Consider the following 20274-nt stretch of genomic DNA (forward strand, 5'->3'; position numbering starts at 1 on the left):
GTGGTGCAAAGCTGAGGCTGGGCCTTTAGTTGGGGTGGCCTCTCCAGGATGGCACATTTCAAGGCCCTTATGTGGTCAGCTTCTCTCCACATTGACACCTCTCTAATGACATCATATGACAATGAAGTCTTGGAGGAAGGCCCTCAGGTCAGTCATCGGCATCTGCCTTCTGGGAACACTAGTCCTCAGACTCTCCTCCTCTGGGTTTCAGTTCAGATCTCACCTCCCAACCATCCTGTCTAAAGTCTCCTTCACTGCCCTCTCCCCTCATCTACTTAGTTTCTTCACATCATCCTGCCGACTTTCATCACCAGCAAATGTTGAATCTATGGCAGGTTTATGTTTTTATTTATGTATTTTAACTGACTTATTTGTGTATCCCACTAGAACAATACATTCACAATATACTTGCAGAACTGTGCCTGGCGCATCATGGGAGCAGAGAACTTGTCCAGTGAATAGTTGTTGAAGAAAGGAGTAAAATCTCCCCCAAACCCTAAAGGCATCCTTTTCGTAGTGTGTGTCCCATAGGTATGGCTGCTGAGCACCAGGGCTGCTCACCATGCTCCCAAGAAGCAGAGTCAGGGAGGCAGACAGCAGGGTTTATTGAGGTGCACACCCATGTCTGAGCCCCAGCTCTCTCCGCCTTCTGTGGGGAGAAGCCCTCTGGTCTTTCCGAGAACCTTCAAACTCTGGACAGTTTATGTCTTGCCCGCACTCTCAGCTAACAGTGCAGTGCTGATCTTCTAGAGCCAAGAAACAGGAAAAGAGAGAGGCTCTATGTGGCCCCAGGTTTCTGCCACCTGACTTTTCACGGCCAGTCTTCCAGAGGTGGGTGGCAGTGCAGTGACCTCCACCCTAGGCTGAGGAGAGAAGGATCCAGTTCCTCACTGCCCCAGAGCCTAGCACCTGCTCCTGACAAAGCAGGGAATAATATTAAATATAAATAATTTATACAAAATGGCTTGTACAAAAAGCTGTAGGTTAGGGGGAGAACACACCTCTGTGAGAGGTTGAGATGAGCAGAAAGGGCAGGAAAGGGGAAAGATACCCCCATTTCTCCTAGTCCCTTAACAAAGCCCTCCAGCCACCCAAGGCCTAAAGGGGGGCTTTGGCAGGCAGGGGAGGAGCAGAGCTGTGCCAAAGGACCTTCATGGAGCCAGGCTAGTGAGCAGGGTAGTGAATTGCAGGGCCTGCCCTGCCAGTTCTGTTACACACTGCACCATCTCTTGGATGGCAGGACTGGATGGGTAGCCCAGGGCAGCTCCCTTGACAGCCAGCACAGTGGCCCGCAATGCCTGGCCCAGTGCTGTACCTGCAGCCCTGACCTGTGCTCTCAGAGGGGCAGAGGCTGCCAGCCGGCCCAGGGTGTCCCCAACAAACACCAGGCGATGAGCAGCCACCACCACCCTCTTGCTGTGGGGCACGAAAAGACGCGGGGGCTGATTAGCCTGGGTACTGGACATCAGGGCTGCCACGGCTGCCTGCAGGGCCGAGTAGTGGCTCTGGCATTGCCCAGCATAGAAGTACAGGAGCTGTAGATCTCCGGTGGACAGAACCAGTGGCTCCCCTGGGGACAGGGCCTCCTGAAGGGCAAGAGGAGTGGTCAGAGAGAACATTCTCATGAGTGCCATTTCCTCCCTCACTTCTTTTCTCCTTCCTCTCTTTCTTCCCAAGGGCGATCCTTTTAGCTCTTACCTCTGCCCATCGGAAAGTTTAGATTCTAGAGAGAGCAGCAGTGAAGCACCCACACTTGATATCAGATAGGTCTGGATTCAAACAACCTCAAACTTGATTTCAGACAAGGCTTTGAACTTGGTTTCCTTAACTCTAAAACAGGGAGTCTAGGACTGCACTGTCCAATATAAACATAATGTGAACCACATGTGAAATTTTAGATGTGTTAGTAGCCACATTAAAAGTGGTAAAAAAAAAAACCCTAATATATTTTATCTAACTCCAAATATAAAAATGTTATAATTTCAACATATAATCAACATGAAAATTATTGAGATTTTTCCCATACTGAGTCTGTAAAATCCAGGGTGCATTTTATATTTGCAGCATATTTCAATTTGAACTAGGCATATCTTGAGTGCTCAATAGCCATATGTAGCTAGTGGCTACTGTACTAGATAGTGCAGTTCTAGTATGTACCTCATGAGGCTGCAGTGAAGGTCAATTGAGATAATATACAGAAAGGGCTTAGCACAGTGCATTTCACACTGTGAGCACCAGATGCGTGTTAACTGTGGCTGTGATTAATACTAACACGTGCAGTGTGCCTAGCACAGGGTCTGGCACTTGGTAAATACCTGATAAATGGTAGCTATTGTGTTGCGACCATTCTACGCAGGGTTGAGGAAACCACCTCACTTTCTGAGGCCTGGAGAGATTAACTGACGGCTTCAAAGCCCCTGGCTTCTCAGTAGTGAAGCTGGGATTAGAAGCCAGGTCTCTTAGGAGCCCAGGAATTCACAGTTGGAAGGAGGCTCAGAAGTCCCCAGGCCCAGCTCTGACCCCACAACTCAGAAACTTTCTGCTCTCCTGGCTGCTTGATTTTCTGACTCCTCTCCAACACATTCTTTCCCCTCTTTCTGAATTCCTAACATCCTCTTCCAAGGTCCAGTTCCTTCCTGTAGATTTCTAACTTGCCTCTGCTCTGTCCCTGGTTCCTGTGAACTCTCACTCCATCCTAACCTATTTCCTTCCACGGTTGATGGCTCAGTTCTTCTCCCAAGTCCCCATTCCTCCCTCCCCGGCCCCCTTCTCTAACACCATTCCCGCCAGGGTCACCTGTGGCGCCGGCATCCCCCTCTCGGGCAGTTCAGGATCCCCTGTGCAGGCCTGATCCGGGGGCCTAGATCCCTGAGCTTTGTCCATGCCCTGCAGGAGGGGATCAGGTCTTAGTGTCGGGGTGGGGGAGCAGGACGGGGTGGCCTCTGTGGCCTTTCTGCCCCTTCCAGGACCCCCTTCCTTCCGAAGGACACTCCTGTTATCAGAGGTTGTAGTCCCTTGACTCCAGAGAGCTCTGGTGGCCCCAGGCTGGGTCTAGGAGGAACAGTGTGGCACTGGTACAAGTGTTGTGGCCAAGTACTGGGGTCCCAGGCTGCAGGGTAGAGGGAAGGGGGACAGAAGGGAGGCAGGGAGGCTCTGCCTCTGTGCCCTAGGTCTCCACACCCCTCCCCTTGGTCCCTCTGGGGTCCCTCCTGGTGGGGCTGCCAAGGGGCGCTCACCTTCAGGTGGACATAGTCATACTCCTCGGCCATCGGAATGCCCTCGTACTCATTGTGGTGTCCTGCTGGGTCATCCTCCATCTCCCTGCCCTCTGGATCCCCCTCGACCTTGGGGCCTCCATAACCAGGCAGGCGGGGTGGGGGTGGGGGCAGAGGCCGGTCCTGGATGCTGCCCTTCCGGCCTGGGGCAGGAGAGGGCACTGGGGAGGGGCTGGGGGCCTCAGGGACAGGCAGGGCAGGCAGAGGGCGGCGGGACAGGCTCTCAGCTGAGGGGAGCCGGGGCCTGTGTGGGGGTGGGGGGCTTCTGGCCAGAAGCTGGGCCAGGGTGTCCTGGTCATGGGAGGCCAAGGCTCCAGGGGGCTCTGGAGAAGGGGGAGCCTCTGGCCCCAGCAGAGGCACATCGTAGATCCCCTCATCAGTGCCCCCGCCCTCTCCGTCTGCCAGCAGTTCCTCGGGTGCTTCATACAAATTGAGTAAGGCTGACGCTCGTTTCAGGTTGGAGGGGGCAGCATAGATGGGGGGCCCCGGCTCCCGGCCTCCTTCCCACTGCAGATCTGGTTCCAGCTCTGCAGGTGGCTTTGGGGTCAGAGGCACATCATAGGGAGCATCATCCTCTCCAGGGGGCTGCGGGGCAACCCGGGTCAGAGGGTGGGAAAAGGAGGCAGGGCAGTCATAGGGGCCACTGGAGGGCACCCGGAGGGCGGTGGGGGGCACATCGTAGACCTGCGGAGAGGAGTGGTCAGTCATCTGTCAGCTCAGCGATGAACCCTCCCTTGGGGCCATTTGTCTCCCACCCAACATACACAGGGACCTCTAGCCCTCACCTCCAAGGCATCTCTGGGGGCAGCCAGCTGGGTCCCACTAGCTCTGGGGATCTTGTAGATGAGGTCAGGAGAGGGTGGGCAAGGTCCAGCTGGAGGTCCTGAGGTTGGACAGGGCCGAGCTGGGGGCGGCACCACATACACCTGAGGGATCAAATAGATGGGGGGTCAGGAGGAACGGAGGGGGCGGTGATCAGATAATGTCTGAGTGCGAGGAGCTTAGAGACCTTCTAACTCTCCCTGTACCGAGAGGGCCACAGCTCAGAAAGGTTGGTAGACAGGTTTCGTCCAGCGCAGAGCAGTGAAGAGCTGTGGCCTCAGGGCTCTTCCTGCCCACCTGCTGCAGGCCCTGGGTGGGGCTAGTTGGGGAGGAATGGGGCTCTTCTGGCTTGGGGTTGGGGAGGCTCCCACTCTCACCTCCTGGTCCTCATTGCTGTGATCTGGGGCTGGATATGGTGAGCCAGGCTGGGCTGGGGACGCAGGAGAGAGGCTGGGCTTGGGTGCTGGGCCAGCAGGCAAGAGCTTCACCCTGTTGGCGGGCACAATGCCCTGCTGGCCGTGTAGGGAGCAGAGGCACCAGCCGTCCAGTCCAGCGCCCTCTCTCTGCAGGACCCGTAGGACATCCCCTCGGCGGAAGGACAGCTCCTGGGGGGACTCAGCGGTGTTGTCATACAGTGCCCGGGCCAGCTGGGCCTGGTGGGGGAGGTGGGAGTAGGGAGAAGGGTCTTCAGACCCCTTTCAGGTCACGTCACCCCTGCTTAGAACCCTTCGGAGCTCCGCATTTCCCTCAAGCTAAAAAACCTGAACTCTGGATGCAGCTTTCTGCCTGGGCCCTAGCTTCTCTCCAGCTTCACCGCTTGCATTCTCCCTCTTCCTTTCAGTTCCTTCAACTAGACCAGCTCTCCTCAGAGAGGCTGATTCTTTACTCTTCTCCCCGCCCCATTCTCTGTTTGTCTCCACCTATTGTTTCCATCCTCGTATTTTATACTATTTGTCTATTTGCTTCTTTTGTATCGATTTCTTCCCTTATACTGTAAACCCTATGAACATAGGAACGGCTATATTTCTAGTCCTTGCAATAAGGCCTGACCTGGAATTGGTCATTACACATGTTGAATGAATTTCTTCCAAAACATATGAAGCCCTGCTACAGTCTCTCATAGACCTTCTCTCTGTTCCCAAGTCATTATCCCTCACTAGCAAAAGATTAGATTAAGCAGCCGCAGAGACCTCTCATTCTGAGAGACTGGGAGAGGCCTAGTCCAGACAGTGTGCCTAGGCATAATAAGAAAGAAAACAGAAACAAAGCAATTGTTTTGCTCTCAGTCTGAGCAAATAAGGTTCTACCAGAAGAGGCTGAGGTTACCATGGAGAAAAGTGTGTATTCTTGTGTGTGTGTCACCACTGCCTGGGATCCTTCCAGCAGGCATCATCATTTAGCAATGGGCCCTTCCATTGCAGGACAGAGTGTGTCTTTGTGTGTGTGTGTGAAGGGGGTTGGCAGGCCAACCAAAAGGAAACATGTATCATCCTGTTTCCAGTCCTGTCTGGTGGGGCTTATAAGCTTTTTCCATCAAGGGCCACAGGCTCAGGTAATAACTCACAGGTACCAAGTGCAAACAACGTTTCCAGACACTGTGCAAATCTTTGCATTAATCAACTCATCTCATTTAATTCTCACAACAACCTTACGAGGGAGGAACTGTCATTACCCCATTTTGGAAAGAAAACTGGAAGAGGGAGGTTAGTACTTTGTCTGATGCCATATCGCTGGCACAGCTTGTGGAGCATAATCTGAACCCTAAGCTGCTTGATCCCAGAGCCTGCGCTCTCAATCACTTGTGCTACTGCTTCTCCACAATTACAAATACAGGAATCTACTTAAAAGAAAGAGTAGTAACAGTGGCTGAGAGGGTCCCTAACTCAAAAGCAAGTCAAGCGCATAGGAAAGTCTTCTTATACCCTATTTCCCTTTGCTATAACCCTTCGCAGTGCTCTTGCTCCATGATGTCTTTTGGTAGAATCAAGCTAAAACCACTCAAAACATATAATTACATTCAGCTTCAGTTTTGATTGCTAAATGATGATGCTTGCTGGTAGGATCCCAGGCAGTGGTGACTTACATGTAGTGTTGGAGAGCAGCTAGTTAGGCATTACTAGCCAGGTAGCCAAACGGACTGACTAATTCAGCAAAAAAATCTCAAGTTAAAGATCTCAGGCAGGCTGCCACCAGACCCTAGGGAGAAGGATGCCCTGCTAGAGTCAGCAGGAGTGCATATTCCTCTTAGCTGATGTTTCCCTCTGGTGGTGAGGTTGTCCAGCCTCTCATGGCTGGGTGATTTTAACAACAAATTGACCCCTCTTCTTGCCTGATTCCCAACTCATCAAACCATTTTCTGATTATATTTTGGTTTCTAAAGGAAAGAAAAGAAACACAAAGAAACGTGCTAACCAGATGACACAAATTCCCGGTTAGTGCTGCACTTTTCTTTTTAGTTGTAAATTATAAATCAGTCTTTTGGATCTAGCCAGGGGATTAAAAGCACAGTTCTAGAGGCAGACCTGGGCTTGAGTCTTGGCTGTGTCTCTTTCTTTTAAAATTTTATTTAAAATATTTCTTTAGAGATCAGCTCTTGATCTGTGGTCCAGACTGGAGTGCAGTGGCACAATCATAACTCACTGTAACCTCGAATGCCTGGGTTCAGCCTCCTAAATACCTGGGATTACCGTTGCGACCCACTGCTTGGAGGTCTGTCCCTTTCTTTTTCTTTTTTTTTTTGAGATGGAATCTCGCTCTGTCGCCCAGGCTGGAGTGCAGTGGTGCGATCTCGGCTCACTGCAAGCTCCGCCTCCCGGGTTCACGCCATTCTCCTGCCTCAGCCTCCCCGAGTAGCTGGGACTACAGGCGCCCGCCACCACGCCCAGCTAATTTTTTGTATTTTTAGTAGAGGCGGGGTTTCACTGTGTTAGCCAGGATGGTCTCGATCTCCTGACCTCATGATCCGCCCGCCTCTGCCTCCCAAAGTGCTGGGATTACAGGCATGAGCCACCGTGCCCGGCGAGGTCTGTCCCTTTCTAGCCAGGTTCCTTTGGGCAGATTGTTTAACCTTTCTGAGTCTCAATTTCCTTCTTTGTAGAATTCCATATGCGCATATCCATTTTCAGATAATAACGATACTACCTTCATAGGGTAGTTGTGAGAGTTGCATGAGATAACGCATAAAGAAACTATGACAAAGCGTAGCACAGGGCCAGGTGCAGTAAATGCTCAATAAATAATAGCTGTTATTAGAATCCTGTGAGTTTGATTAGCATAAATGCCCCTGACCCCAAAAAGAAAAATCTACGTTCTTGGGACTACAAAGCTGACCAGCTGGCTTCTGAACCAGTATCTCTATGCCAGAGTACGCCCAGAGGTACTCTATCTCCAGAGGGCCTCCTTCCCCACTCTGAGCTAGGGTTTCCTGGCCATCGTTACAGATTGAGGGACTAAAAGGAATGTGGGGCCAGGTGCGGTGGCTCATGCCTGTAATCTCAGCACTTTGGAAGGCTGAGGCGGATGGATTGTTTGAGCCCAGGAGTTTGAGACCAGCCTGGGCAACATGGCAAAACCCCGCCTCTACAAAAAATACAAAAAGCTGATGTGGTGGTGCGTGCTTGTAGTCCCAGCTACTCAAGAGGCTGAGGTAGGTGGATCACCTGAGCCCAGGAGGTCAAGGCTGCAGTGAGCCGTGATTGTGCCACTGCACTCCAGCCTGGGTGACAGGGTGAGACCTTGTCTCAAAAAAAATAAAAATAAAAAAATAAAAAATGGAGTTTGGTCTGAGAAAGAACCAAACTTGAACCTGTCCTCAAAGGGTATGGGAGGACATTGGGTGGCTCTGTGCTTCTCTTTCCAGTCTCTCTCCGAGAGTCCCCACTGAGAAGGGAACAGAAAGCAGGTGACGGCCTCGCTTCCCTGGGAATCTTAGGCAGGACCTAGAAGAGGGTGGAAAGGGAACAAAGCTGCCTGGATTCAGACTGCATAGACTGTAGAACAGAAAGCAGAGGTGGGGCTGTAGAGCGCTCCTCCCGGTGTTAGGACTGAGTTCTGTCCAATGGAGCCAAGCCTCTGGGCCCTGCCATTGCAGGACAGTTGTTGATGGACTGATTGATGATGGGTGTGACCACTCCTGCTCTATCCCCCAGCAGCCCAGCTGACTGGTGAGGGAATGGCCAGCCTAATGTGGGTGGCAGAGAGCCTCTGTGCTCTCTGGGAGGCCTCCTCCCACTGTCCCATCATGCCAGCTGTCTCCTCCCTTTGTCCCGATCCCTGGAAAGTGGCCTGAGGCTGGCTGACATCACCTCCCCTCCTCCCTTTCTCCTTGCCTGATCTCCCTCCTTTGCTCTATCTCCCTTTTTTCCCTATCCCTCGTCTCGAGATGGGCCTCCTTGGGTCCTTCAGCCTCTCATTTTCCGTTTTCCGTGAGCCACTAGGTCCTTTCAGCCCCCTCCAAACCTTTTACTTGCCTCCCAATCATAAGCCTCTGCCAACCACCAGTGGCCATCTGTTCCCGCCCAAAAGGAGCAGATAGGACTCGGGCTACGCTTGCCCCCTCCCCTCCATTCAGGCGCAGCCTCTAGGAAGAAAAAGGAGAATGGGGGAGGGGGCGGGGAAGAGGGGCGAGCCCTGAGCCAGGAGGAGCAGGGGATGAGGAGTGAGAGGGAGAAGGGAAACAAAAGTGAGAGGAGGGGGACACAGCCTCCTGGAGAAGAAAGGGAGCAAGGAGAGAGACAAAGAGAGGGCAGAAATAACGTGACAGGAGCGCAGGGCAGGCCGTGGAGGTCTCTCCCCGGTAGCCTCCACTCCCTGGTGGACTCACCGACGTGGCAATGGCCATGGCTTTGGCCTCCCGCGCAGCCTGCCTCAGGCCAGGCTCGGTTTTGCTGACTTCAGCGGTGGCTGCCCCGCACCATGGTCCGCGGCCTCTAGCCCCCAGCTGTGGCGCCTGAGTCGTGGCCTCCGCCAAGGTTGGAGGAGGAGAAAGAAAACCCACAAAACTTCCCAAATGAGAGGCAGGCTAGCCAGGCAGGAGGAGGAGCGGGGCGGGCCGGGGCGTCGCTGCGGGACGGCATCCAAGGGCGCGCGCTGCGTGCTGTCCCCGCGGCCTCCCGGGCGCCACCGGCTCGGCCAGGTCCCGGGAGCTGCCCGCCCTAGGCCGCGGGGGCGCCCCGGGCTCGCAGGGTCCGAAAATTCCCTTCCGGGGCCGGGGCGGGTGAGCAGGCGGGCGCTGGGCTGCGCTCGACGCCTCTCCAGGCCGCTCAGGAGAGCCTCGAGGGCTGGGAGAAGCCGCCGGGGCGGTTGGGCTGGACGAGCGAGTTTAGGGGCCAACCGTCTCCACCCGCCGGCCGCGCTGCAGAGCGGTGCTCCCAGGGCTGGGGTCTGCGGCGACCCCGCTGGGAGGAAGGGAGAGCGAGAACTGAGACGCTTGCCCCAAGTTGCCTGGAGCCAAAGGCCCCCGAGAGCGTGGCCGTGGGGCTGGGTCGCTGGAGTGGCCGCTTCTGCCCAGACACTCGCACCCCCGGCGGCGCGGCGGTTTTCACGCGCGCACTCACTCAGCGCGCCCGGGGGTCTGAGGTCGCCGCCACGGCGCCTCGCCCCGGGTAGCAGCAACCAGCACGCAGGCACCCCTGGAACAGGCGGGACGGCCTTCCCGACGCGCGGCCTGCGCCCAGGCGGCGGAGGGGCCCAGCCCCCTTCCAGTCCTCGGCTCCAGGGCGCAGGGCCACGAGCTCCCGCTCCCACCCTCGGCCCCTGGCACCCGGCGCCGGCTCCGCCGCCCCCTCTCACACGCACCCTTGGCAGGGCCCCGCGGGGCGCCCCAGAGCTTGGGGGCAGCTCCCAGGTGTCTCTGGGAAGGGAAAGAAAGGCCACAAAGCAAAAGAAGGAGCAAAGAGAAGGCGAAGGAGGAGCAGGGGCCCGGGTCCTGTGGACTCGCCTGGGCTGGGAGTGGGGACACTGAGAGGGCTGCGAAGGCTCCGGGGGTCGCGCGTGGCCCGCAGGCTCACCCCTGGCCCGCGGCTGCCCTTCCCTCCCCTTCCTGGGCTCCTGGCCCCTCTCAGTGCTGTTCCTTTCTCCTCCCCTCAGGCCCTCTCCTCTCCGGCGCGGGGCTCCGTCCTGGGGATTAAGAGAAAGGAGGGAGGGGAAAGGGGAGGGGAAGGGAAGGGGCGGAGGAGAAAGAGGGACGATCCTTCCAAAGGCGGGTGTTGAGTTTCAGCTCAGGACCCTCGGGTCCAACTGCCTGTGGTACCCCCCACACCCCCCACCCCCGTCCCGCCCTGGCCCTGCCCCAGTCCCCGGCGCCTTCCTCCTCCGGACTCCGCTGCAGGCCTCGCTTGCGGCGGTCCGATCGGCTTTCTCCGGGAGCTTTCCTCTCCCCGCCACGCCCCCGTCTCCCCGGCCGTCCCCGCGCCTCTCGGCCTCCCTTTCATTAGCCCCACATCTGTCTTTCCCATGGGAGGGAGCGCGCGCCTTCCGCCCAGCGGGGCCCTTCGCAGAGCCCTTCGCAGAGCCTCTCCAATCCTTGGCGCCTCCCCTACACAGGGTTCGCTGGGCCGTTCTTGCGGGGCACAGGAGGGGAGTCTGGCGCTGGACATGGATTCTGGCCCTAGTGACAACATGAAGCAGGGCGTCTGGCCCCAGAGCTGCAGGCGGGCAGGTTGTGCGGCCTCTTACACTCCTCTGCCAGTCTGGGCCTGTCGGCCTCCTCAGCCTGGCTCACTCTTGCTGCTATGAGGAGAGGATTGGGCAGGACCGCTGGCACAAAAGTTACTAGAACTCTTCCAGAGGAGCTGGGATCTAGCCCCGCCAGGAGTTTCCACTGAAAGGACGGTGCTCCTAGCCCCCTACAGCTCCTCTGCCCTGGGATAACTCCTTAGTGTGTGCTGCTTCCCTGGACCTTCCCTCTGGGACACACACATCAGGGCCTCTCAGGCTTGAGTAAAGCCTGCCTTCTTCCATTTTTGAGGTTCCTGGTATTTAAAAAGCAAGATGACAAACAGGATTGAAAGCTGTGGTATATTTTGGATGTTTACATTGAACAAATTAACGCTTCAAACACATACAATAGAGAATGACTCTGTGCATAACCTTATTTAGAGACAAGATCAGAAATGTAATATAAGGCCCTTGGTGAACTTGAGGCCCTGGACAGATAACCCCACCTCAATATTCCACAGGCCCACACATCTAGGCATTTCCTAGGACAGTGTGGTCAGGACACCTGCCCCAGCTCCTTCCCCACTGTATTACCTGGGCACCTGTGAAGAAACCTCTGCTGGAAGGGTGTGGTGGAGCCTATGGGGTGGAATAGGGAGAGATTCTGGGATAAACATGGGGATGGGGATAAACTGTGTTGGCTCTAGGCTGGCTCTCCATGATGGAAGACTCCTGAATAGATTCCAACTCCACTGGGATGGTAGAGGAACTTTTAAATTTCCAGGGAGAGCTCCTGCTTCCCAGCTCCAGTTAGGTTGGAGGTGGCCACTAGGGAAGATTTTCCAACCTCTTCCAGACCCCAGCCCTGGGGGACCTGGCTGCCAGGCACACGGATATCCAGCTGCTGGCGAGTGACTTGGTGTGATCTCTGCCCAGGAGACTGCCAAGGCAAATTGGGGTCCAAGGTGGAGGTGGGCAGGAAACCCTGTCTTCAAAGATGAATGCTTTGACTGGCATGAGGGGAAATAGATGGAGGCCAGAAAAGGCTAAGGAGGAAGGAAGCTGCTAGGACCAGGCAAGGGTTGGCTTGGGAGATGGGCAGGCAGTTTCCCTGCCCCGGGGAAGGGTAGAAGAGGGACAGCAGAGGACAGACCAGTGGGAAATAAGGCTGCTTCTGGAATATCCAGGTGTGGAATGGAGCCAGTCAGAGTCACAAGTGAATCCTGCTTAACTAGCTGTGTGACCTTTGTCCAGTTATAGGGCATCCGAGTCTCAGGTCCTCCTCTGTGGCAGTGACTTGGTGAGGAGTAAGCTTATGTAGATTGCCAGGCACAGTGCTCTTCTTCCATGGCTTTTCCTCTTTACCTTGGCTTCCCCTCTGACTTGTGCTTTCCAGAAAGCTGAATGTGTTCGTTGTTGAGGGCAGGTGAGGTTGGAGAAAACCCAGGCTTGGCAGGTAGCTGAGACCCTGGGTGGGTGGCAGCCTCAAGCAGTGGGTCTTCAAGGTTTGCCCTTGCCATATTCAGGGAGAAGAAGGGAAGGAACCCCTCCATTTGGCTTCCCGGGTCCCAGTCTTTTCTCCCATTCTTTCCCCTTCCCTGCAGGTCCAATGAGCTGGTTTTTTCCTCACCTGACCCCAAGACTTCCTGGACCTCTCCTTGTTTCTCCTGCTACCCAAAACTTCTTGGGTGCTCACCAATTCTTCAGTTCTCCTCTCTTTGGACCCATAGCACCTAGATTGCCTGGGTTCTAATCCTGGTTCTAACACTGGCTAGTTACCTTGGCCAAGTTCTGTGACGTCCTGGAGCCTCTGGTTCCTTGTCTGTAGAGTGGGGATGTTAATTGAACTTTTAGCATTTACTTGTTATGAGGATTAAGGGAATCCCAAGAACAGTATCAGGCCCATGAGGTGCAAATTTTGGACAAAGGCAACTACTATTATTGTTATTTGGTGATGGCCTTGTTGTGGCACTAGAATGTCAAGGACATGGTGCCTGCCCTCAAGAAACATATCATGTAGCTCATGCTTGAATCCAGTCAATACCTTCCCGCTGACTCTGGAATAAAATCCAAATGCTCCATGGTAGCCTGGAGGACCCTATGTGATCTGCTCCCTGCCCACCTCTTTCACCTCATCTTGTCTCCCTCTCCTCCTTATCTCTTGTTCAACATCTACACTGTCCTTTCTGTTTCTCAAATATGCCGTGCTCTTTTCCACCTCTAGGACTCTGCATGTCCTGCCCCCTCTGCCTAAACTACTTCCCCCAGACCCTTTCTGTCATCAGGTCAAATCCTGCATCCTCAGAAAGGCCTTTCCTGGCTTTCCAACTTAAAGTTGCCCTGCCTTCCTCTCCCCCACCCCCAGTAACTCCCTATCTCATAATGCTGTTTCATTTTCTTCATAGCACTTATTATTATCAGAAATTATCTTGTTTCCTTGTTTATCATCTGTCTCATCCTAAAACGTAAGCTTCATGAGGCAGGGACCTTGTCTGGCTTGTCCTCCCCTGCATTTCTAGCAGTTAGAATAGTGCTTGGAACACAGTAGGTGCACAATAAATATTTGGTGAGTGGATAAGTGAACGAAGGCAGCCATGACTATAGGACAAAGCCGAGTAAGCTGAGGGGCCTCCTGGGGAAGGCTACAGCCCTGAGCTAAAGACATGGGTTTGTTGGGTTCTTTGTTCTGCTAACTCTGATTCTCCATGTGTCTCCCAGGGTCTAGACTGGGTTCTCCTTGAAGGCTGCTACTGAGCCTAGGCATTTTTCTAGCTAAACCATTATTATCTACCAATCAGAAAGTGGGAGCACTGTTCTGGGGGCCTCCATCTGTGCCAGGTGTTCAACCTTTAGTTGCTGGATCATAGGGAAGTATGGTAAGGTGGTGTCCCAAGGCTGAGGGAAGCATCTACTTACCAGCAGGAGCAGAAGTATTTCAACATTTGGCGTTTGGTGCCTTAGCTTCACGTACAGTGAGTGCCGATGAGCTTCAGTAGACCCTGCTGAGTCCTGTGGATTCAGCACCATTTCAGGAGCTGAGGTCTGGAGCAGCTAAGCTGGTTGGCACATTTGTGACCATCCGGGTTAATGTTCCCCCCAATCCCCGCCCACCCAAACCCACCCACTTCTACAATTGAAGAGGGAGGAGCAGAGAGAGGGCTCAAGATCCAGAGCTGGTCATTGGCAGGGCCAAGACTTCAAGGCAGCAGGTGGAGACTTGCATATCTTCCTGAGAAGGGGCGGGGAAGACATATTCTCACTTTCTGTAAGCCCCAAGAGCCTTTCCAAGCCAAGATTGGGAAGTGTATTCCACCACATCTTCCCTGCCCTTTCCTGGCAAGTGCTTCTCTCTTTCCTCAGGGCCACAGGGACAGGAATCCCAGGAAACTCTCTTCAACTGCCAGGTCAGGCCTAGGCAGGTGAAGACGTGCTGGGAGGGGACCTTGATGTCATGTGCCATGCAGACTTTCCTTTGTTCCCGCCTCCGGCCTTCTCCCCATTGCCACCCCCCTATCCTCACACCCCCAAGGGTTCCCTGGAAGCTGAAGTGACTCAGGGATTCCAAAACTAGTCACCTCAGGAGGAAACCCCACTGGAAAATGTTTCTCATGACAGGGAGTCACCCTAAGGAGTCCCACAAAGTTGCTACTGAGATAAGGACAGAGGGTGAGCAAGTGGGGTGGGGTGGGGGCATGTGGCTCAGATCACAGGTTCTCAGGTCAGTCCTGGTCATCATGGGGGTGGGAAAAGCCAACCCTTCCTGGAGGGGTTCCCCCTCTGTCCTAGAGGGACACCCCAAAGGACTCTTCTGAAGGGCAACGTTCCTGGTGACCTAGGCTGGGTCCTCCCTGCAGCGTCAGCAAGTGAAACAGGTAGTTGGGATCACTTCTGGCTCCTTTGAACACCCCCTCCTGGGCAAGGGTCAAGATAGGAGATCTGAGCCAACTCCATTTCTACTACCTTCTTAGCCCTGAGGTTCTGATTGGTGAGAGTGAGACCCATAGGTATCCAGCTCTTCTGAAACGGCACTGCCTCCTAAGAGCCTGTTCTGGGATTGAGGTTTTCCCAGGAGCACCGGAAGCCACCTTGAGGCCATGTCTGCCAGACAAAAGGCTAGGAAAGGGAGCTAGTGCAGTGAATCCGAACAGCAGGGCTGGATACCTAAGTGGGCAGACACACCCTGTGGCCCTCAGCAGGTGCAGTTGAAACTTGTCCCAACCCAAGCCCAGGTGAGCAGGAAAGCATTCACTGTGGGGCTCCCCTTCCATTCACAGCCAACTAAGGGTAGGCACGGTGTGGCACTTCCATGCCAGGAGGTTAGATGTGGAATTGGTCAGAGCTGGAATGGGAAACCAGCTCAGCCTCTTTCTTTGTGATCTTGGGTAAGTTACTAAATTTCCTTGGGCCTCAGTTTCCTCATCTGTAACATGGGGATAATAGTTTCCATGTCATGGTTTCATTGTCAGGATAAAATGAGATGATGCATGCCCAGGGCTTAGCACCATGCCTGGCACATGTAAGTGCACAGGAGCTGAGGCCAGCAGGATATGGAAGGGAGAGGACGTCTGCGAGTACTGGGGGCAGAGGGTGAGGCAGTGAGAGTGGGGCCATGATACTGGCCTCATCACTGTTCCTGAGTGCCCCTGCTCTCCCAGCCACCACCTGCTTCTTCTAAGTGCCCCCCCATCCCACAGTTCCAGGTGCCCCAAGACTCACCAGAGCAGAGCAGTTTCTCCCAGTTTTCCAGATTGCCCTTTGACTTCATCACTTCTCTCTTTTGGGGCTGCTTTGCCCTAATGCATTGGAAAGATTCCTCTCACTTTGCAGTTTAAGTTATTCCTGGTTCCCTTTGTTTATTTCCTAGTCCTTGGTTACTAGAGGAGTATTTTCTAAGGGAAAGCACATGCAAATCAAGCCACATCATTCTAGGGGCAATGTCTGTGTATGGGTATGTTGGGTGGGTGTGGGGGATGAGGCAGGCCAATAGGCAAGCATGAAGAGAAGGACCTGGGGGGAAGGACACACTGGCCCACTCTCAGCACAGTGTCTCCCAAGCAGGCTGGACCCGGCTGACCTGTGTCTTTGGGGTCAAGCCCAACTCTAAGCCTTTCTGGGGCACACATACACCCTCCTGGCTAACAGTGGCCCATGTTTCTGGACCTGCTGAGGCTGAGTGGGCTCACTTCATGGCCTGAAAGCAGTAGCTGACCCTGTCATGGGCTTGGTCCCCAAGGCTCTGTGAATGAGAGCAGGTTGGTTCCTGGAACTGAGACCTCCTTCCTGTTGGGTCTTAGGTGAGGCTGTTTCAGTTTCCCTCCTCTTCCTTGCTTCACCTTCTCATTTGTGCAATGGGGACACTCACCCACAGCTTCTTCCATCAGACCTTGCCCATCCAGCCAACAAACTTAGGAAGTCAGGGTCTTCCAGCAGCCCTGTGAGGGTAGGCTTGTATCCCCGGTGGGGGGCAGTGACTGGCGAGGGCAAGGGGGAGTTAGGGAGTGGGTCATGGACAATGGGGGAGAAGTCATAGATGATGGGGGTCATAGAATTTTGGGGTCATTGAAAATGTGGAAGAGGTCAGAGAACAAAGGGAATGGGAGTCAAAGGATGTCTAAGGGAAAGGAAATAATCATGAAGGTGGATGATCAGAGGGACACCAGGGAAGAGGGGAATGGTGAAACCAGACCCTGGATGGGGGGAGCAGGGATCATGGAAACGAGGCCTCTTGAAGGGAGGCCACAAGACATTTCCTAATTTTGGCTACCAAACCAACCAGGGAAATCCCGCTAATGCCAGTTCACAAGAATGCAGAACAGCAGACTGTTATTGCTTTGACCCCATGGCCAGAAAAATTCAAAGAGCAAAGTTTACCCAATCAGCTACCAGGCATATAATGATGGTCATCACAACTTCCATGAGTATTGCATTTTAAGCAGCCTTTGGAAATACTTTCAGAGTTTTTTTGGTTTTGTTTTTTAATCTCAAGTCACTCCCTAAAAAGATAGTGGAAATAAATTTGAATAAACAAAACAGGCTTGCTGAAAATAAAATCAGGACTCCTAACCTGCTCCAGTCAGCCTGCTTCCACGAGGCCTGTCAGTCAGTGCCCCACTTGTGACTGAGTGTGCAGTGCCCAGCATGTACCAGGTCAGTGCAGAGGGCTGCCTGAGGGCTGTGCTGAGAGGGAGAGGAGCAGAGATGCTGCTGAGGGTGGAGGGAGGCCAAGCTGCCAGGTTTGGGGCTGGGGGCCAAGTGGAGTGAGAAACTGGGATCCCAGGGGGAGGGTGCAGATGAGGGAGCGACCCAGATTAGGTGAGGACAGTTCTCTCATTAGCCTTTTCCTACAGGTGGTTGCATTCTTGGCAATGGTCATGGGAACCCACACCTACAGCCACTGGCCCAGCTGCTGCCCCAGCAAAGGGCAGGACACCTCTGAGGAGCTGCTGAGGTGGAGCACTGTGCCTGTGCCTCCCCTAGAGCCTGCTAGGCTCGACCGCCACCCAGAGTCCTGTAGGGCCAGTGAAGATGGACCCCTCAACAGCAGGGCCATCTCCCCCTGGAGATATGAGTGAGTCTGCTGCCCCTCCTGAATGCCTGCCCTGTGTGTGCTGGCCAGGGTATGCGTGAGGGACCAGGGCAATTCCAGCTTACTTTCCCATTTTGATCTCAGAGGGGCTGTAAAGGTTTGGGAGTTAGACAAGGTCTGTATTTGAGTCCTAGCTCTGACTCTCATTGGATGATCTTGAGTCAATTCAAGTTTTCAAAACTCAGGGTTTTTTTTTTTCACCTGCAAAATGATATAATGCCCCATAGGCTAAAGTGCAGATCAAATGAAATATAATGTATGTAAAAGTCTGTATTTATGTTGGTTCTCTCCTTTTCTTTTAAAACATCCCTGTAATGGCCCATGTTTTTTCTGGGTAAAATATTAGGGAATAATGGCATGATACAGGCATGAAGCATCGCAATACCAATTGATACTGCCCTGGCCATGAATGGGTTAGTTATAAGCATACTGAAGGAGTGAAACCCTTAACTTTTGGGGGCAGCTGGCTGGCTGGAGCTGTGGACTGGATATCTTTGATCATGATCATGGATACTGTATTCTTTCACTCAGTGTGCCACATGAGCTGCTTCTCAGAAAAAAGTGATGCCGGGTAAACTTGGGAAAGACTGCTCTATCTCCTACCCCTTGGAGATTCATACTGTCATTGTACATTAAAGTCTGCAAGAAGTCTGTAGAAAGTAAACCGTTAAACTAGTGTTTCCCAAATTCATTTAAGCACCCAACAGGTGCAGGTGATTTATTAGGGAACCCACTTTGGGAAGTGATGTGCTAGCTAATTCCATTTGCCAGGGCTTGTCTGTGTGGGGAATGGTCCCACAAGCTGGAGACTGTCGCCTGCCAGACTAATGGAGTCGCAGACCTGTGGGACATCTACTTTTCAGTGTTTTTCATCTTTCTTTCTTTTTTTTTTTTGCCATGAAATCCTTTCAGAATAAGTAAATAAGTCTTCCCATGCACTCTCAAGTATGCTTATAATATAAGCTTGCACAGCGTCTGGAAGAATGTGCAGGAAATAGTTGAGGATAGCTTCTTCTGGGGAGTGGGGCTGGTAGGGAGAGACTATTAGCTTTCACTCTTTATACTCTTTAATACTTGGATGTCAGAGTGGTTTTTACTTTTGCAATAATGCTATAATAATAATAGAAACACCACCTAAAGTCCGGCCCGGTGGCTCATGCCTGTAATCCCAGCACTTTGGGAGGTCGAGGTGGGTGGATTACCTAAGGTCAGGAGTTCAAGACCAGCCTGGCCAACCATGGCCAACATCGTGAAACCCCATCTCTACTAAAAATATGAATATTAGCTGGGTATGGTGGCGGGCAACAGGAGAATCGCTTGAACCCAGGAGGTGGAGGTTGCAGTTGAGCCAAGATCGTGCCACTGCACTCCAGCTTGGGTACTCCGTCTCAAAAAAACAAAAACAAAAAATCAAAAAACAAACAAACAAAAACACCTAAAGTGTAATCCTTACAATAAGAAACCTCATGCTGAGTCAGATAGAAGCAGTGCTGGTCAATGGAGGCTAAGGCAGGAGCCTGCTCACCCTCCCCTGCCTCCCTCAGGGTCCCAGGACCAGTTGGAAAGCACTCTGTCACCTGCTACCCTCATTTACAGTGGGGAAAATTTAATAAAGGAGGGAGGTGACTTGTTCAAAGTTACACAGCAAGTGGGTTCAGAACTGAGACAAGAGGCCAAGGCCCCAGACGGACCATTTCCTTCTTCTGGCACTCCCATGCCACCCCACCCTCTCTGTTTCCGGCCCATCTTTCCAGGGCCTGACAAGTGCCGCCCCCACAGGTTGGACAGAGACTTGAACCGGCTCCCCCAGGACCTGTACCACGCCCGTTGCCTGTGCCCGCACTGCGTCAGCCTACAGACAGGCTCCCACATGGACCCCCGGGGCAACTCGGAGCTGCTCTACCACAACCAGACTGTCTTCTACCGGCGGCCATGCCATGGCAAGAAGGGCACCCACAAGGGCTACTGCCTGGAGCGCAGGCTGTACCGTGTTTCCTTAGCTTGTGTGTGTGTGCGGCCCCGTGTGATGGGCTAGCCGGACCTGCTGGAGGCTGGTCCCTTTTTGGGAAACCTGGAGCCAGGTGTACAACCACTTGCCATGAAGGGCCAGGATGCCCAGATGCTTGGCCCCTGTGAAGTGCTGTCTGGAGCAGCAGGATCCCGGGACAGGATGGGGGGCTTTGGGGAAAACCTGCACTTCTGCACATTTTGAAAAGAGCAGCTGCTGCTTAGGGCCGCTGGAAGCTGGTGTCCTGTCATTTTCTCCCAGGAAAGGTTTTCAAAGTTCTGCCCATTTCTGGAGGCCACCACTCCTGTCTCTTCCTCTTTTCCCATCCCCTGCTACCCTGGCCCAGCACAGGCACTTTCTAGATATTTCCCCCTTGCTGGAGAAGAAAGAGCCCCTCGTTTTATTTGTTTGTTTACTCATCACTCAGTGAGCATCTACTTTGGGTGCATTCTAGTGTAGTTACTAGTCTTTTGACATGAATGATTCTGAGGAGGAAGCTGTTATTGAATGTATAGAGATTTATCCAAATAAATATCTTTATTAAAAAATGGCCTAATCTCTATTTGGCATCCGTGGTGCCTGAACATCTCGCGGTCTCCCAGCCTGTCCCTTCTCCTTTCCACCATTGGCCCTCACCTCTGTCCACCCTGCCAGCTCTCTCTGCCCTCCAGAGTTTCTGCTGCACCCTCCCGTCCTCTCCCGTCTCTGTCTCCCTGGCCCATCCCGAACACCAGGGTGGGGGTAAGCCGCGCTCCCGGCATGCTGGAGAGACAGAGGCCCATTGAGGCATTGCAGCAGGCACAGAGCGCCCCCTTGTCCCCCAACAATCCGCCTTTGTCCTCCAGTCTTGGCTGCTGCAGCTTGGTCCTGGGGGTGCTGCCTGGGCTGGGCTCCAGCTCACACCCTCCCTAAAAGGAAATGGGAGA

The 20274-nt window shown here is 53.6% G+C and overlaps 2 protein-coding genes across 5 annotated transcripts; one reads left to right on the forward strand and one right to left on the reverse strand.

Moving 5' to 3' along the window:
- Window positions 1-331: 331 nt before the first annotated feature.
- EFS (embryonal Fyn-associated substrate) lies at window positions 332-10363 on the reverse strand. Of its 3 annotated transcripts, XM_034937299.3 has the most exons (7): window positions 8920-10363; window positions 4475-4750; window positions 4061-4201; window positions 3237-3959; window positions 2797-2886; window positions 1316-1586; window positions 332-863 (listed from the first exon to the last, which is right to left on the reverse strand). In XM_034937299.3, exons 1-7 carry the CDS (start codon window positions 8935-8937, stop codon window positions 859-861), a joined length of 1524 nt encoding a protein of 507 aa, XP_034793190.1. In that variant the 5' UTR covers window positions 8938-10363; the 3' UTR covers window positions 332-858. The 3 variants fall into 3 exon arrangements, with proteins under 3 accessions (XP_034793190.1, XP_003808138.2, XP_034793191.1); XM_003808090.5 differs by having other exon boundaries at window positions 332-1586; window positions 8920-10362; XM_034937300.3 differs by lacking the exon at window positions 4475-4750 and having other exon boundaries at window positions 332-1586.
- Window positions 10364-16734: 6371 nt separating this feature from the next.
- IL25 (interleukin 25) lies at window positions 16735-19890 on the forward strand. Of its 2 annotated transcripts, XM_057299774.1 has the most exons (3): window positions 16735-16901; window positions 17102-17322; window positions 19120-19890. In XM_057299774.1, exons 1-3 carry the CDS (start codon window positions 16893-16895, stop codon window positions 19373-19375), a joined length of 486 nt encoding a protein of 161 aa, XP_057155757.1. In that variant the 5' UTR covers window positions 16735-16892; the 3' UTR covers window positions 19376-19890. The 2 variants fall into 2 exon arrangements, with proteins under 2 accessions (XP_057155757.1, XP_008958427.1); XM_008960179.3 differs by having other exon boundaries at window positions 16735-17322.
- The last annotated feature ends 384 nt before the right edge of the window (window positions 19891-20274 follow it).

Source organism: Pan paniscus, chromosome 15, assembly GCF_029289425.2.
Source record: "Pan paniscus chromosome 15, NHGRI_mPanPan1-v2.0_pri, whole genome shotgun sequence".
Lineage (NCBI taxonomy): Eukaryota > Metazoa > Chordata > Mammalia > Primates > Hominidae > Pan > Pan paniscus.